At 36.0% G+C, this 16,463-nt stretch overlaps 1 protein-coding gene across 2 annotated transcripts in view; it reads left to right on the forward strand.

The window, feature by feature from the left end:
• The window catches only part of LOC131077346 (probable glutamyl endopeptidase, chloroplastic), a 137,494-nt gene that overhangs the window by 74,811 nt on the left and 46,220 nt on the right, over positions 1 to 16,463 (forward strand). For both annotated transcript variants that reach the window (XM_058014838.2, XM_058014832.2), the window contains one exon: positions 8,203 to 8,268. In XM_058014838.2, coding sequence (XP_057870821.2) covers positions 8,203 to 8,268 — 66 coding nt within the window. The remainder of the gene's footprint in view (positions 1 to 8,202; positions 8,269 to 16,463) is intronic.

Below are 16,463 nucleotides of genomic sequence, written 5' to 3' on the forward strand. Positions count from 1 at the left end.
AGGCACCACTGACACACTAGGGAGATGATGGAGGGCCCTAAATGCCTCCAAGCCACCCTAAACTCCCATTAAAGGTTCAAACATACTAAAGCACACAAAGTACCACGACATACAACACTTGGATGCTTTACAAGGCTATCCAAGATGCATGCGGGGAGTTCCAAACTAGACTCGAATTGACTTGAATCCACTCGAAATGACTCAAATCACTAGGAGGTATGACAACCTCATGAGGGGATTGCAACACCCTCCAAGACTACTCAAATGCCACTAGGCTCATTTTAAGCCCAATTGTGAAGTTCCTAAACACATTTTCATGATACAACAATAGCAATGAAGGAAACGAATGCATAATAATTCATGCTTGGTACCAACACTGACAAATGCAAAGCTACACTAATCCATTCCATAATCATAGGATTACATCATCCTCCATGAGGAGTGTCCAATATGCATATACATCGATACATAACTTGGATCCAAACCAAAGATGTAAATATCTTAATCGGCAATAAATCTTTTGGCCGAAATTTAAAAAAAAATCAGGAATCGGCAAATAATCAGGGAAAAATCGCCAATAAATCGGCAAAATTATCGAACATTTGAAAATATATAATTTCTTAAAATATTCTAAAAAAACACATGTATACACTAATTTTATAGAACACAATAGCATATTACTGGTTTCCATCATATATAAATCATAGTTGGAGTCAAATACATACCATATAGCAAAGTGATGTACCAAAAAACAAGTTCAAGTTCTAAATACGTTTGAGTCAAATACATATTGCAGAGTCTAGTCCACAAAACAAATCAATATCTGAAGTCTGAATACATATTAAGTTCATGGTTTCATATCATTGAAAACTGGAAATCATAGATTGCATCTATGACTAAAGCTCAAAAAACTCTGTTGCCGCTGAGTGGGTGCTTAGAAAACACTGTTAGGTGTTTTGAAGGCGTTGGGAGTTTTGATGCAGGTCGAAGTCGAGGTCGAAGGCGTCGTGGGCAGCAGTCGGCACTGGCAAATGAAGTCAAACAAAACAATAAAACGCGTTTTTTTTTCCCATCTGCACTTTTATTGCCTTCCGCAAAAAAATTAGGGTTTCACGTCACTTTTTCAAGCCGCGATTTTTCATTACAAACTCGCGATTAAACTGGAAAAAATCGCTATTTAAACTAATAAAAACTCGTGATTTTTAAGCAAAAATTGCCTGCGATTTTTTCTGAGATTAAATCTGCCGCCTATTTGCATCACGATATATTGCGATTTCGGCGATTTTTTGCCAAATTTTGCATCTTTGATTCAAACATCCAAATGATTGCATTTACATCAATTTAAGAACTTGAAAGCATGGGAAGAGAGGAGAGTGGAACGAAATCGATTCCATGCTCAAAGCCATGATCTTCGATCCCTAACGGTGGTGAGCAACGCCATTTGACCATGTGGAACCCAAAGGTCCACCCCATTGTGCTCATGGAGATAGTGGCATGGCCCAAACACTCAAGCAAGATCACACATGGGGATAGGCTTACACAATACACAAGTATGAACATCATACTTAATCCAAGAACAAACATCCCCAAAAGAAAGAAACATCATACATCTCAATTGCAAAACAATCAATGCGAGAAAATAGAATAGGCACCAATAAAGTATGAAAAACATGAAGCATCAAGGTAAAAATATCGCTCATTATCCAAATACAAAGTAGCATATAACATCATGGGCCAACACACATGGCAGTGACATGATCATCAATGAAACAACATCAACAAGGAAGGCACAACATCTTCCAGGTGCTACTCACATCTATAGGGCTAGGTGTTAGAGTGCTAGAGCGGGGAGTGTCATCTTGTAGCTCAAAGGGATGGCTCATGTGGAACTAAGTGGTCCTCTCATATAGATGAAGAGATCGAATCATGCTAGATCAATGCCCCACAAACAATTTGGCCTTCCCAGCCCATTCTTAGCCTTTTCAAGCACTCAAGGTATGAGAGAGGCATCTGCTTTATCTTGGTTCATTTTATTAATGTGTCATTAGTTTTCACTTAATTGCAAAATGTCCCAATGGGTTATCCTAGCAGCCCCTTTGTGCCCCGGCCCTTGTTGGATGCCACCCCCATCATTGTCCCTAATACCTAGCCTAGGTTTAACAAAATCAAAACCAAAACCAAAAATCCAATGATTGAAACTTTCCAATTCATAAATCTTTCGTCAAAATGAGCCAAACCACAAATTATGCACAATTGGTCAATTGATCAAATCAACATCAAAATGGATCTGAAATGATCCCAAATAGAAGTTCCATTTACATTTTCCATCCTTCCACAATATAATTTCACATCAAAATTATAAAATTCCACTTTTAAGACATAACTCAAAAACCCCCAAAAACTGGGGAACAGTGAAAATCTTCATTTAAGGACCTTCAAGAACACTAAAAATTCAAAGTACAAAACTCAAAAATCTAAAGATAACCTATTGGATTCTATCAACCCCACATCACATTCCCACACTCAATTTCACATTTAAGCCAAAACTCAAAAATCTAAAGATGACCTTTTGGATTCTATCAACCCAACACCACATTCCCACACTCAATTTCACGTTTAAGCCATTCAAACTAAATTTGGCATTATAAAATTTCTTGAGGGAAAGTTTGCAAAATTTGTTCAAATCTTTTGATTGAATCAATATAATGGTTTTGTTTAAACTAAAGGAGTGCTTCAAATCACCATACAAATTAAATGCAATCATTTCAAATAAACAAGAATGAAAAACCATGGAGAAATTAAGATCCTACCTCAAAATTGCATAAAAATTTCGTAAGTGAAAATCTTCCCACACACCAAATGAGAGGATGGAATTTTGGAGGAGCAAGAATAATCCTCCAATACAAATCCAACAATCCACTGTCCTAAAAAATCTTCACAAGATTTCCCCCCCAAATCATTGAATCAAATTTCACATGTAGGAGGGCTTTTTCTTGAACTCACAAAATGCAAAAATGACTAAGTTTACAAAAATGAACTTTTTCCCAATATAGAAGTCCACTACAAAATACCTTTTAAAAAAATAAAAAAATAACTAAAAATAAAAGACACTTAAACTCCCAAAATTCACCCATACACCCAAATTGGGGAAATGCCAAATTAAATGAATACTCATAAGACATAATAAAATCCAAAGTATTTAATTGCAATTTAATTTATTTAAAATCCAATTCCACATTAATATTGATGACAATCTGCAATTCGACCAAAAAATGCACACTCTTTATGGGTCGACCACAAAAGAGACTTAGGGTATTTTGAACATTACCAACATGGTATTCGGGTCTACACTAGCATTCACATGGGGAATCACACTCAATAAAGTATGATGCATAAGGTTCAGTGACAATTTTGGCCAATGTGCGATCTCCAATTTAATCACCATTAGGGAAGGGTATGCTCAGACTTGTGGAGCCAAGTTGATACCTGGTACCTGCAACCACCCAACAAATAATAAGGGTACCTGTGCATATATATAATACCTGAAGTGAACATGATTTCCCAAATGGGGTATAATATCACATAACCTCATTTAACTATGTTATCGATTTTGGTACAGGTACGGATACAGATTTGCAGGTACGGCAATTTTTTTTTCCTTGGGTATGGGTATGGGTACATCTATACACACACAATTGCCAAAAAAGAAGAATATTTAGATACCTCATATTCATGATTTGCAAAAATGAAAATACTCATCTCAAAATGTCATTACACAATGAAAATTCAAATTACAATCGATATTTAATATTCATGTTCGTCTTCGTCAGAAGCATCATGGTCAATATTAACATTTGGTTCAAATTAATTTGAACCACAATCAATTGGACTGCCACTACCACTAGCTTTCTCAAGTGCAGAAGCTGGTTCAATTCCATTTTTAAAACATTTGACAAAATGCCAAATCATTAACAACACAAGAAAAGTGATTTCACAAAACATAAGCAAACAGCTGCTACATATGCATAATGTAAATCATCCAAAATCAATCTCATTAATGCTGATATAAAGTTTACTAACCCCACGTTCATAGGTATAGCTCACAAATGCAACTGAAATGATATTTAATTGCTTGCTTGCTGTCATATTCTGATTAAAAGTGCTGTCACAAACCTATGAATAGTGTAACTGAGGTTTTAATGTATGAAACTATGCTTGCGTATGAGCCTTTGGTGCTTTCTGGGTGCCTGGGTTCTCTGTGGGTCCTTCACAGAGAACCCAGGCACTCAGGAAGAACCCAAACCAGACCCACAGAGAACCCAGGCACTCAGGAAGAACCCAAACCATACCCAAGGTGAAATATCCCTTCTTGCAACTCAATAAGTCTGACAAGTAGATCAGCATTAACAAATTCCAAGTATTTCTCACATACAGATATAATGAAGATAACAATTTAAGATGCCAAATATAATGACAACAGACGCAAGGGAAATAGCATTCAATTCTGAACAGCAGTTGTTGTTTTGACTACTGAGTTTTAATACTGAAATTCAATGCAGACCCAGTTATAAGTTTGCTCTTCATTCATTTAGAAATGTTCCATATGACCTATTTAAAACAGCAAACATATAAGTTCAGAATTTGTATGGAATGAAACCAGAATGCAACCTGACTTTAAGCTCCAGTAATAAAGGATTGCACAAACTTGTATTATGCCCCTTTAGGTATAATCGATTAATTAATACCCAGCATTGTGAGTCACTGGTATCAATCTGTATCAAACCAGTATAGAGTCCCTGCAGATGAATGAGAGCCCATGTTGATGCTTAACCTCAGTCTGAAGATGAAGTGCTTCCACACTTTGAATCACAGCAAATATTGATTTTATTATAATCTCCAATGACTCTTTTAACCGCCCCACTTCATAATATTCCTGTTAATATCGGTAGCTTAACTGGCCCAATATAAGGGAATAATATATCTGAAACCTTTGATGGAGTTTTAGAGTAAAGTTGTCAATGAAATCACACTATATTAAAAATAAATCCTTCGCTCCACTTTATTGCAAATGATAAGGCTTTTAATATAATCGCTATCCTCAATCTCACTAAGCTCTTTCCTATGCCTCATATTATTTAACAATACATGGCCATGACTATAACAAAATGAATGGAATGTTCATTGAAATGATCTTCTGCTATTTTCCCCGAAGGGGGCTCATTAATATTACAAACAAATATTAAACAGGTTACATTAATTGCCCATATTCGATAGTGGCAGATATCAATTTTGAACTCCACAGGAGCAAATAAAATATTCAGAATATTATAACCTGATTTCCAAATGAAATATAGATTCAAATTTCTTATTTTCTGAAATAAACCCTAACCCTTACAACTTTGTCTCCAATGGAGACTTCACAAATTTGGCCCAGCTGTGAACTTCGTTGCAAATTCATTCCTAGGAAGAGTCAGGTTTCTGTCCAACCCTTTTGTCGCTCCTGAAGGATTTTGTTTCCAGAAATTATAATAAGTTTATCAAATACAAACATGTCCAATACATCACCAGGAAACGCCTTATAAAGATCTCCAGGAAGGACCTAGAAGATAGGCCAACTTGCTGGAGAAATACATGTAATATAGTGACATCATAATTATATTTAATTAAAATTAGTTAATATCAAGTCATCATTTGACTATTTTATTTATTTTTTGACAACTAAATAAAAATCAATTTAATTAATTGTCACTTAAAAATTGGGGACATTACACAAGGCCGTACCTGTACCCGAAACACACTTGTACTAGGAACCGGGCTTTACTAGTAGTACCCAGTAACTTAGCATTCAACTAATTTAAAGATTTTAAACACATTATCATTTAATCTGACATCAATATTAACATCTCAAAATATAGCAAATCAACTCACATCATTAAATCATCGCAATATGCATTTTAAATGTCAAATTCACATGAAATCAACATTTAATCAATAACATCATTAGTTTTAACGTAATAAACTCACGTAAACATCACATGGAATAGCATAATACAAGAGTACATCAGGCCATCTCAAGGAATCAGGTACAAAAGAATACATGCATGTATCTCAATGCACAACATGGCAATGATTGACATATAACGGACCAAGACTTCATGAGTCATAAAGACACCCAAAACACACTGAAGCAGATCATAGATCGGGCACTCAAGAAGAAAGCATATACATAACCCAACATCTCCATGATCAAGGTCGAAATATAATGAGATATATGCATCTCCAAACTGCAAACAGGAGAGGCATTACACTTTGGGCTAGCAAATACCATAAAAAAGTGATGTCAATATGTACACTAGTTCTTTTCCAAATAAATGATGTCTCCATTTTATTACCGCTTGAACTAGCGCCTATAACTCTCTCTTATATACTGGATAACCTCTAACTGCTGAAGTAAAAACCTTTGAATGATAACAAACAGGTTTACATCCTTGTAACAAGACAACACCCATAGCATATTTGCTTGCAAGGGCCTCTACCTCAAATGGCTTTACCTCACTGCTATAGAAGAGTAAGTGGGAACAAATTTCTTTATATACTGAACTGCACCTAGAAAACTCTTTGTTTCTATGACATTTTTGGGTGTTGGCAAATTTGTGCCAGCCTCTACCTTTGTGGGATCCACTATGTGCCCAATTAAACCAAAGATTGCTTGCAAACTCGCATTTCTTCATTTTGAATAAAAGCTGTTTTTCCTTCACACTTTGCTTTAAATGGATGAAATATTCTTCCCATGTGCTAAAAACCAGAATATGATCTAGATACACTATCACACATGTATTGATGAAATCTCTTGAAACACCATTCATTAGTCTCATAAAAGTAGAGGGTGTGTTACACAAACCAAAAGAAAGATCTAACTTTTCATGGAGACCTTGTTGGTCTTGAAAGCAATCTTCTATGTATCCTGTTTACGGACTTGATGATAACCAAAATTTAGATCCAACTTAGGTAAGTACCCTAGATGTTGAAGTTGGTCTAACAAGTCATCTATTAGTAGGAGAAGATAGTTGTTCTTACTTAGTGATTATCTTATTTAGAGCTCTGTAATTTATGGTAATTATCCAAGAGCCATCTTTTTTGCTTACCATGACTAGGTCGATTGGGTGAATAACCTCTTTTGCTAATAATGCTTGGAGCTGTTTTTTAATCTCATCATTTTCCAAAAGTGATTATGTATACAATCCAACAGAAGGCAAAGGTGATCTCATGCTTTACCTCTCTTGTTGGTCACAACCCCTTGAGCTCATGAAACATTTCCTAAAAGATGCCAACACCTCGTCCAATTGATTTTATATGATTACAGTTAGACATTGAAGAAACCTCGATTCCACCAAGATTGCTTGGTCTCATGAATCTATTTATAGCTTGGTGGAAACTTATCATTGCCACTTTTGTCTCTCTATTGTGTCCCTTGGTGATGATGTATTTGGCTTCATTCTTGGCTCATGGGTACTCGTTAGCCCTTGCCCTAAAAATAGCATCTGACATACAAATATGGATTCCCAAGCACTGTCAAAAGCATCAAATGAAATCACATCTACATCTACTTTATCAATGAACTTTGGATTTATACCAAACTGAAATTTGCACCTTTTAGTAACTTGAATTTCGACTCTTTATCACCTTAGCCAATTGGCATGGATGAGGATGCTCATATGTTTTTAAATCAAGCTTTCTAACAAGATCAGCTGAAATCAAATTGCATTTAAAATTGAGGTCAACACCTTAATCCTAAAACTCCATAGCTTCTTACTATGATCATTATGGGTGCTTTTTGAAGTGATCATATTGTGTAGAATAAAGATGCTGCTAACAAAGGCTTACAAATACTAATCGATTGTGCATTCAGCATCTTTACCAATTTTAAGTTAGCTGATAATCAGTGTCTGTTGAGAGTTAATCAGAATAGAGGTCAATAAAGGAAGATAATTAGATAATTTTAAATTATGGTAAATGACTGACATGGCATTTCTATGCTAGTGTCTTGTGAAAAAAATGATCTTAATAGATGATTAGATGAAATATGAGAGTACAAACATATTTAACTTCTTCTGTCTAAATTGAGTCTAGAATTTCTTGAAAACTTGTATGGTCTACTTTAAACTAGACTGCATATCTAAATGCTCAGTTTCTGTCTAACAGGTTTGCTATTTTGTCTGGGCCAACTATTCCAATCATTGGAGAGGGAGATGAGGAGGCAAATGACAGGTATGGCCACTAAATTGTTTACATTTTCTACTACAATCGTTCAAGACAAAATGTAGATGCACAGGATAAAATGAGATTTCTTTTTGGTTTTTGTTGTTTTTATTGAACTTCTTTTGCTGTATACTAACATTTTAACCTCAAATAAGCTATTTGCATTATTCCATTATACTACAATGCCCACTCTCAAAATTCAGGTCCATAGAATAGACAATAATGTTATAACTAAATTTCACTTTTTGTTCCCAAACATAACTTCCAATTAAGCATGCTCAAGTACTTGCAAGCTTGACATTTTTTCAGAGCATATTTATATTTTAATTGCTGCATCTTGTCTATATTAGTTGGCTTTGAAGAAGTTGAGAAAATACAACTTCAAAGATCCCAAGAACACCTGCAAGCAAAATACATGTCACAAGATAAGAATGGAGGCAAAAAAACAATAATGGCTCTGAAGAAAAATATTATCATTCAGAGAGGGAATCAATTCAATGAAAAAGTACAATGCAATCCTTATAAAAGGATAATAGCAACCCTAAAGAAACCCTAAAGGGATAATATGTATTTAATAATTAGAAATACCTACAATATTATTAAATGCCTAAGTTTAACTTAAGCATAGAGTATAATAGACTAATAATTAAATAAATAATTATTGGCTAATACAAGATAACTCTAACACCCCCCCTTAAGATGAACTTAGGGAGTAGCTAAAAAACTAAATGCATGAAGCAAAAAAAAATGCAACTACATGAGAAGGCAAAAAATTTGGGTCTCAGCAACAAGGCCTGATGAGGTACCTAATCACAACCAAATCTCTATGAATCAGAGAAATAGAGAAAACCATGTGGGAAAAAAACTCTACTCCAAAAAGAGATGGAAAAAGCAAGTGAAGAGCAGAAGAATCATTGAAGCATGAAGAACTTGCAAACACTGTCGAAGAAAAATTGTCGTTCTGAAGAACCTCCACTGAAATAGAAGATGATCAGGTAGAGAAGACTGTAATTTGCATGAGTGCACTCAAATAACACTACTCGAATCAGATGGCAAACAAAGGCAAACAACTGAACTCGAAGATACAGATGACATAAAACATCAAAGCTTGAAGAGCTGATCCTACGAACCAAGGAAGGATTAGAACAACAAGAGAAACCCCCCCATAATGCGGACAAGGGTGAGGGACAGGTACACTGAAAATGACGACCAACAAGAACTGCATGACAAAGAACCAGGAACATCGAAAGTGCAGAGAAAGTACATAGTGTCGTGCAAGGAACACTCACTTGACACACATCATGAGGCTAATGTCGTGGAAGGAACACTCACGTGACAAAGGTAGATGACAAACAAGGCAAACATCAACCCCCCCATGGCACTTTATAATGTAGTGCATGTACAATAAGGCACAAGATGTGCAATATCCCAAGTATACAATGCGTAGTGGCACTTTATCTCAGTGCGTTTGCAAAAAAGAAAATGTTTACAAAATGATGTATACAAAGATCAGAAGAGACATAAGGCTGGAAATACAGAAAGAACAGCCAAAGACGAGACATCCTACTCAAAGAAAGAGATCCCAGGGATTTGAAACATCCAAGATATTCACTAGAGTGTTGAAAAACAAAAAACTGAATAAAATGTACCTGGAGAAGAATCTGGAAAGAAAACTTATGACTGGAAAGTGCACAGAACAAGCTTTCCAACGATATAAAGTTTTCGAAAAACGGAGTTTGGATGCTCAAGTTATGTCTCCCGGAGTGCAAAAAAAGAACTTTTGGCTTTGACAGCAAAAAACACCATCAAAAAAGAAAAATCAAAAGATCAAACCTCCAAATTTGAAGAGAGCTCGAAAAGAGCTTTTCGACGATATAAAGTTTTCGAAAAAGCGCCTCCGTATGACCAAGTTACGGCCAAAAGAAAACAAACCCCTCTTTTAGGGCATAAAGAGGGTAATTTTTTTTTTTTTTGGACGAAAATTTTCCGATGCATTTGCAGGTACAGCTGTAGGGATTGTTGTGCCTCGTAATGCATGCCAATGAAAAAATCATGGCCCATATGCCCTTGTCACCGAAATAGGTCGAATCATATATCAAAATGACTAGAAACGCCCTTCGGAAACTAACAGTGAGGTCTTTTTTGGTCCAAACTACTATAATAATTTTTTTAAATGATTTTTTGGGTGAATTTCTCGAAATTCATGCCAAAAATGTCCACAACCCAAATGTTTTTGGGCGTTTTGAGCTCAACGGTGAAGTCCGTTTGAGCCCAAAATGATAAAAAACAAAACAGCTACCTGTTGACGTGTATTTTGTACACCATCATACACAGAATAAAATACCTAAGGGTATCTTATCCTCTCTTGAATAAAGTCTCTAACTGCTGAAGATTCGCATGAAGGATCAGTTAGGATGACTTCAAGGTTCCTTTTGGTAGGGTCTCTACATGTGGATAAGCTCTTCGTGGTACGATGTGATTTGCTGGAATCACAAGGGGACTTACATTTGGTGATTGAATTTCCGATCTACTTTGCTAGAACACAAGCTCTTACTAACTTAGATTAAAAAAAATGGAAAAAGGATAAGGGCGAAGAGAGGATCTAATCCTAATACTAAGAATGTAGGAGCAATGACTTGATTTTTGATGAAACTCTAACTAGGTCTTGTTTTGACATCAATGGAACATCTACACAAGACTAGTGCGATCTTCTATGGGAAGCTTTATGATGTTCAAATCATCACCGCAGGCATAGATACCATCCAAGTTGATGCATATCAATGAAGAGGCGACAAATTGAAATTGAGCTTAGGCTGAACGATTCCAGTTGACTACGCAAGGCAAGTCTGCAATCAACAAACTGCTAGTAGTATGGATGTACGAATTCCACCATCAATCAATCACATTTCCTCCATTCATCTAATCATCTACCATCTAAGATTGAAGACTCAACAAGAAACCATGCAAATTGCAAGAAAACGACATATTTCACCATTACTTCAATGAAAATGGAGTTTGTTTACAATCAATGGCAACAATTTCTTGCCTTGTCCTCCTATTCTACCCTAATTGCTATTCTATCAACTATATTCTAACTCTTCCAACTATTTACAACTCTCTCTAATCATTTCTAATTAACCTTTACAAAATGAAATGTCTGGGCTTATATAGTGCCCACAATACAATTTGATGGTTCAGATCAATTCAAGATCAATGGCCAAGATTTTACAATGAAAACCCTAATTAGGGTTTGTTACAACCATTACATAACATTCAATGTTTGACCAATGATAAAATTGTATTGCTTGGACACATGTCCCTTTTAGAAAAATCGACCAATGGATAGCCGGGGTAGGTACATCGGAGTTTGTGCCACCTTCCATGAGTTAAGTACATTGAATCTGGACATGCTGAGATGGACTTCACTGATTGGAGAAATGATGACTAGGACGCCACCTCATTTGACACTTGGAACTTGGTAGATATTCAACTTGATGTTGTTGAGAAGCTTGCTTTAATTAATTCATCTGGAACTATTTTGCTTCTTCAACGAGCCCTTGTTCTAACTCCTTGCGTCCTTGATGTGCAGGAAGATGATGTACCTCGCCTTGGAACACTGGATTGAAAGAGGTCGCCCATGTCTTGGCTTGATCGTCCTGGCGAAGACCGTCCTTGATCCGGCTTGATTTTCCTTGATGAGATCTCCATTTGATGCCTACACAACATTTCAAAATTAGTAACATGATTTTGCAATACATAACATAAATTAGAGAGCAATTTTTTAGGAAACTTAATGATAAGTCCTTTATTAATCATTTCCTAAAAACGACTCTTGAGCTAGGAATTCAAAATTTCAAAATTTCAAAATCTAAGCTATGACGATTAACAATCAAAATCAAAACAATAAATCCATATCGCCATACCTCACTAGAGAGCTAACTCTAGAATGCAAAATGAGGAATTTGCCTAGGCAAAAATCAAAATTCGATAGTCTTGATGTGATCTTCAAAAGAACGTTCCTCTTATCAACTTCGCCACCCTTCATGAGTTAGACGTGATCTCCTCTTCAAGTTAGCAATTTCGCCATCTTTGATATGTTCTTGACGTGATCTCCAATGCCTTGGACAAGTTCGCACTTCCTTGGATAGTACTAAGGCCTTCCTTTGGATATAAATTCGCACCTCCTTGAACACAACTTCGCACTTCTCCCTTTGTCTTCCTTAAATCGCACTTGAGATGATAAAAATGATAATGTGAAAATAAAAATCTTTCACCTCCCTTATATAAGCGCCTCTCATCATTCACCCTAAGGCCGACTTTTGTGAAATAAAGCAATTTTAAACGATTTTTAATTAAATAATAAAGGCCGACCTCCCTATCTAAGCGCTCCTCTTGATTTTTATTAATTAATAAATAATTAATTAAATGCCTTTATCATTTAAATTGACAAATTCGATTTTTACAAGGCAAAATAATTAATTAACATTAAGCGCAATATTTAAATGCTATTTTTAATAAAATATCGATTTTGTTAGCATTTAAATAAATTTAAAAAATGTGTTTTAAGCGCCAAAATGAAAAAGTGAGAAGATACGTACCTCATCACCCTGGTCCCTGACTGGGGGACAGGAGCGATCCATCAATTTGATCATAATTCTTGCATTTTTACGTCCAAGGTCTTCATTTCTACGTTGAATTTGCCATTTTCCTTGGGATCTTCGAACTTGATTGACTTATCCTTGCGATTGAATGTCCTTTTGTAGTGATATCGCCCTGGTCCCTTGAAGAGGGACAGGAGCGATCCATGTCTTTCTTCATAATCTTAACAACTTTGAACTTCAATCTTCGTTGTGATGTCTTCCAAACGTCGTCCTTTACCATGTCCATCCTCGCCTTGCCTCGACTTTGAAGGAGTATGAGTGTTTTTGATGGGATCGCTTTGGTCCTTGTCCAAAGGACAGGAGCGATATGAGCTCTATGTTCATTTTGGTGATTATTTTACGTTTGAAATCTTCGTGTATCACCTTCCTATCATACCATGGATCCTCCAAGACGTTGCGAAACCTTGACCTTACGTAAATCTCACATGAATTGGCCAATATATCCAATATCGCTCTGGTCCCTTGGAGAGGGACAGGAGCGAACTGGGTCTTAGAGTGCAAATCCTTTCATTGTGACGACCTTGGTAACTTGTGCTCGATTGAAAATGCCTTGAGACGTCCTTTGCCTCCTTGTTCCTGACTTGGATCGGTTTTGAACTTGAGTGAGAAGCAATATATTCACTGTATCGCCCTGGTCCCTTGGAGAGGGACAGGAGCGAACTTGTTCTTGTGGTCTTCATTTCACTTTGCTAGCTTCCAAATTTATATTCAACGGGTTCATAATGCGTCCTTCCATTCATCCATGCCTTGAAATCGGTGGTAACTTGGCGAGAAAATCATCTATAACAAAAATCGCTCTGGTCCCTTCCTGAGGGACAGGAGCGAACTTAAGCATTTTATTGTTTTTGATCAAGTCTGGATGCTCTATCATGCTCATTTCGTCCTTCACCATGCCTTTGATGTCTCGATTCGTCCGAACAAGGTCAGGAATGGCTCAACTAATCATTTTCGCTCTGGACCCTTGGTGAGGGACACGAGCGATTCGCCTTGGTCCCTTGGAGAAGGATACGAGCGAAATTTGACTTTTCGCACTCTTTATCAGGATAATTTTAATGGAATATAACATTTAAGTATAAGTGACATTTCCTTCTATGTTTCTTCTTTCTTATACTTTAAGTTATATTCCATATATACTTTCAGGATGTTTGAGAGTGGTTTCAGACCTCCAGGAGTTATATTGCAAAATCTAGTTTTTGGAGGTTTTTTCAGTTTCCAGACTTAGTCAAATTTCAGGATCAGGGCATTCCAGACTTAGCCAAATTTCAGGGTCAGGACCTCACTCAAGCCGGACTTGCTTATCCATGTGATCTCCCCGACAGCACTTCAAGTTATATTCATTTGATAAAATGCACCTCTTTGGACCTTTTCACATCGTCAAGACGTTAAAATCTTGCAAGGACAAAGCAAAATTGGATTTGTAGCTCCGGTCCTTTACTGAGGGACAGGAGCGATTTTTCCCCTGGAGGCATTTCTGTGCTCACGAAAATCTTCAATTTATATTCAATGGAAAGATCTCGCCTTTCTCCATCACTTCCAATTCGTAATTCATCTTGACCCTGCAGGAATAGTAAGATATTTGAAAACGAGCTCCCGTCCTTCACTGAGGGACAGGAGTGATTTTGCTCCTACAGGCCAAAATATCATGATTTTACACATTTTATCACTTCACAAGGCGAAAACAAATCATTAGAGATGCCTAGGATCAAAAATCAAAAATGTCAAAATTTGGTCAAAAATATTCAATTGGACAAAAATTCACATTTTATCTTCAACACTTAGACAAATTTAAGCTCTGCATCAACATTCCAATTGAAAATAGACCATTCTGGCGAATTCATTTCATTCAAAATTTGCATCTTAGAAAAGGAAAATCAAAAAGCTCCCAAAACCGACTGGATTCAAACCAAAACCCTAAAAAGCAAAGCGAAAACGAGCAAAAAACATGGGTCCCCATTTGCAATGGGGCGATGTGTGAAAACGTCACAACACTACCCCAGATCCAATAAAAAAGTTCTGAAAAAGCTTTAAACCCTCCAAAAAATCTTCTAAAAAATCAGGAACAAGCAGCAACAGATGTGGGCTCTGATACCATGAAGAAGTTGAGAAAATACAACTTTAGAGATCCCAAGAACACCTGCAAGCAAAATACCTGTCACAAGAGAAGAATGGAAGCAAAAAAACAATAATGGCTTTGAAGAAAAATATTATCATTCAGAGAGGGAATCAATTCAATGAAAAAGTGCAATACAATTCTTATAAAAGGATAATAGCAACCCTAAAGGTGTGCAACCTTAAATATGTGCAACCCTAAAGAAACCCTAAAGGGATAATGTCTATTTAATAATTAGAATAATTATTAAGTACCTACAATATTATTAAATGCCTAAGTTTAGCTTAAGCATAGATTATAATAGGCTAATAATTAAATAAATAACTATTAGCTAATACAAGATAACTCTAATAGGCTTTAACACTGAAAAGAATGGCATATATTTGCAACCTAACTTTCACTATTTTAAACAAAAGATTTGGATCCACGGAAGTTTCTTCCACCTCACCTTGGTGTGAGTTTGCTTTTGCTTTTGCTTCAACTCTTACTTCTGTCATATTTTATCCCTCATTTGTTGTCCCAAAATAAGCATCATCTTACTTCACCATAGTTATCTATATAGGAGTTTAGTATACAATCCAAACACATTGTTTTATCATGATGATGGATCATGGAGTTAGATTGATATTAGATTGATATATGTTAATTACAAAGGGGATTCGATCTCCTTAAATAGATAAATACAAAGAGAAACTAGAATAGAAACACGAAAGAAACATTCTAAAAAAAAAAGCTAACTATGAAAGGGAAAGATCCTCTCTGAATGACCATTAAAAACACTACAAAATTACTTTAATACCCTCCCTTAATGGTCATTCTACTAACTACCCTACAGAAAACTTGATATAATCTGTAGGTCATTTGGCCATGAATGCATAGAAGGCTGCCCCTTTCTCCTTAGAATGTTCTACAATATGAGCCTACTCCTGAGACCCTCCCTGGTTTTGTAGAACTTTTTGGTATGACCAAGTTTACCACAATTCTTCCAACATGATGTTGGGTAACAAAGCTAACCCTCCCGTTATCCAGAGACACTGAGATCAGCTTCTCAAAAAACTTTGATTTTTGTTGACAAAAAAATCAGCAAAAAAGTGAAACCATAATTTTGTGGAAAAATCGGCAAACCTCCATAAAATCAAAAAACCCACCACCATGATTTTTTATGGAAAAATTTAGAAAACCAAAAAAAAAAAGCAACACCCTTCATGATTTTTTGTGGAAAAAATCATGCAAAACCCTTCAAAAGCATGAAGTCTTCACGTGTTGAAACTGTTAAGTATAGATCAGATTTAGAAAGGCTGATAATTTTAATTTGTGAGGATGGTAGATGAATAATTTAACATGCAGAATGATATTTTATTACTGATATCTTAATGTTTGCTGACTGCAGAAATATCGAACTATACACAGTTCGAAATGATCCGATTCTTGTT

This window comes from Cryptomeria japonica, chromosome 4 (assembly GCF_030272615.1).
Source record: "Cryptomeria japonica chromosome 4, Sugi_1.0, whole genome shotgun sequence".
Classification (NCBI taxonomy): domain Eukaryota; kingdom Viridiplantae; phylum Streptophyta; class Pinopsida; order Cupressales; family Cupressaceae; genus Cryptomeria; species Cryptomeria japonica.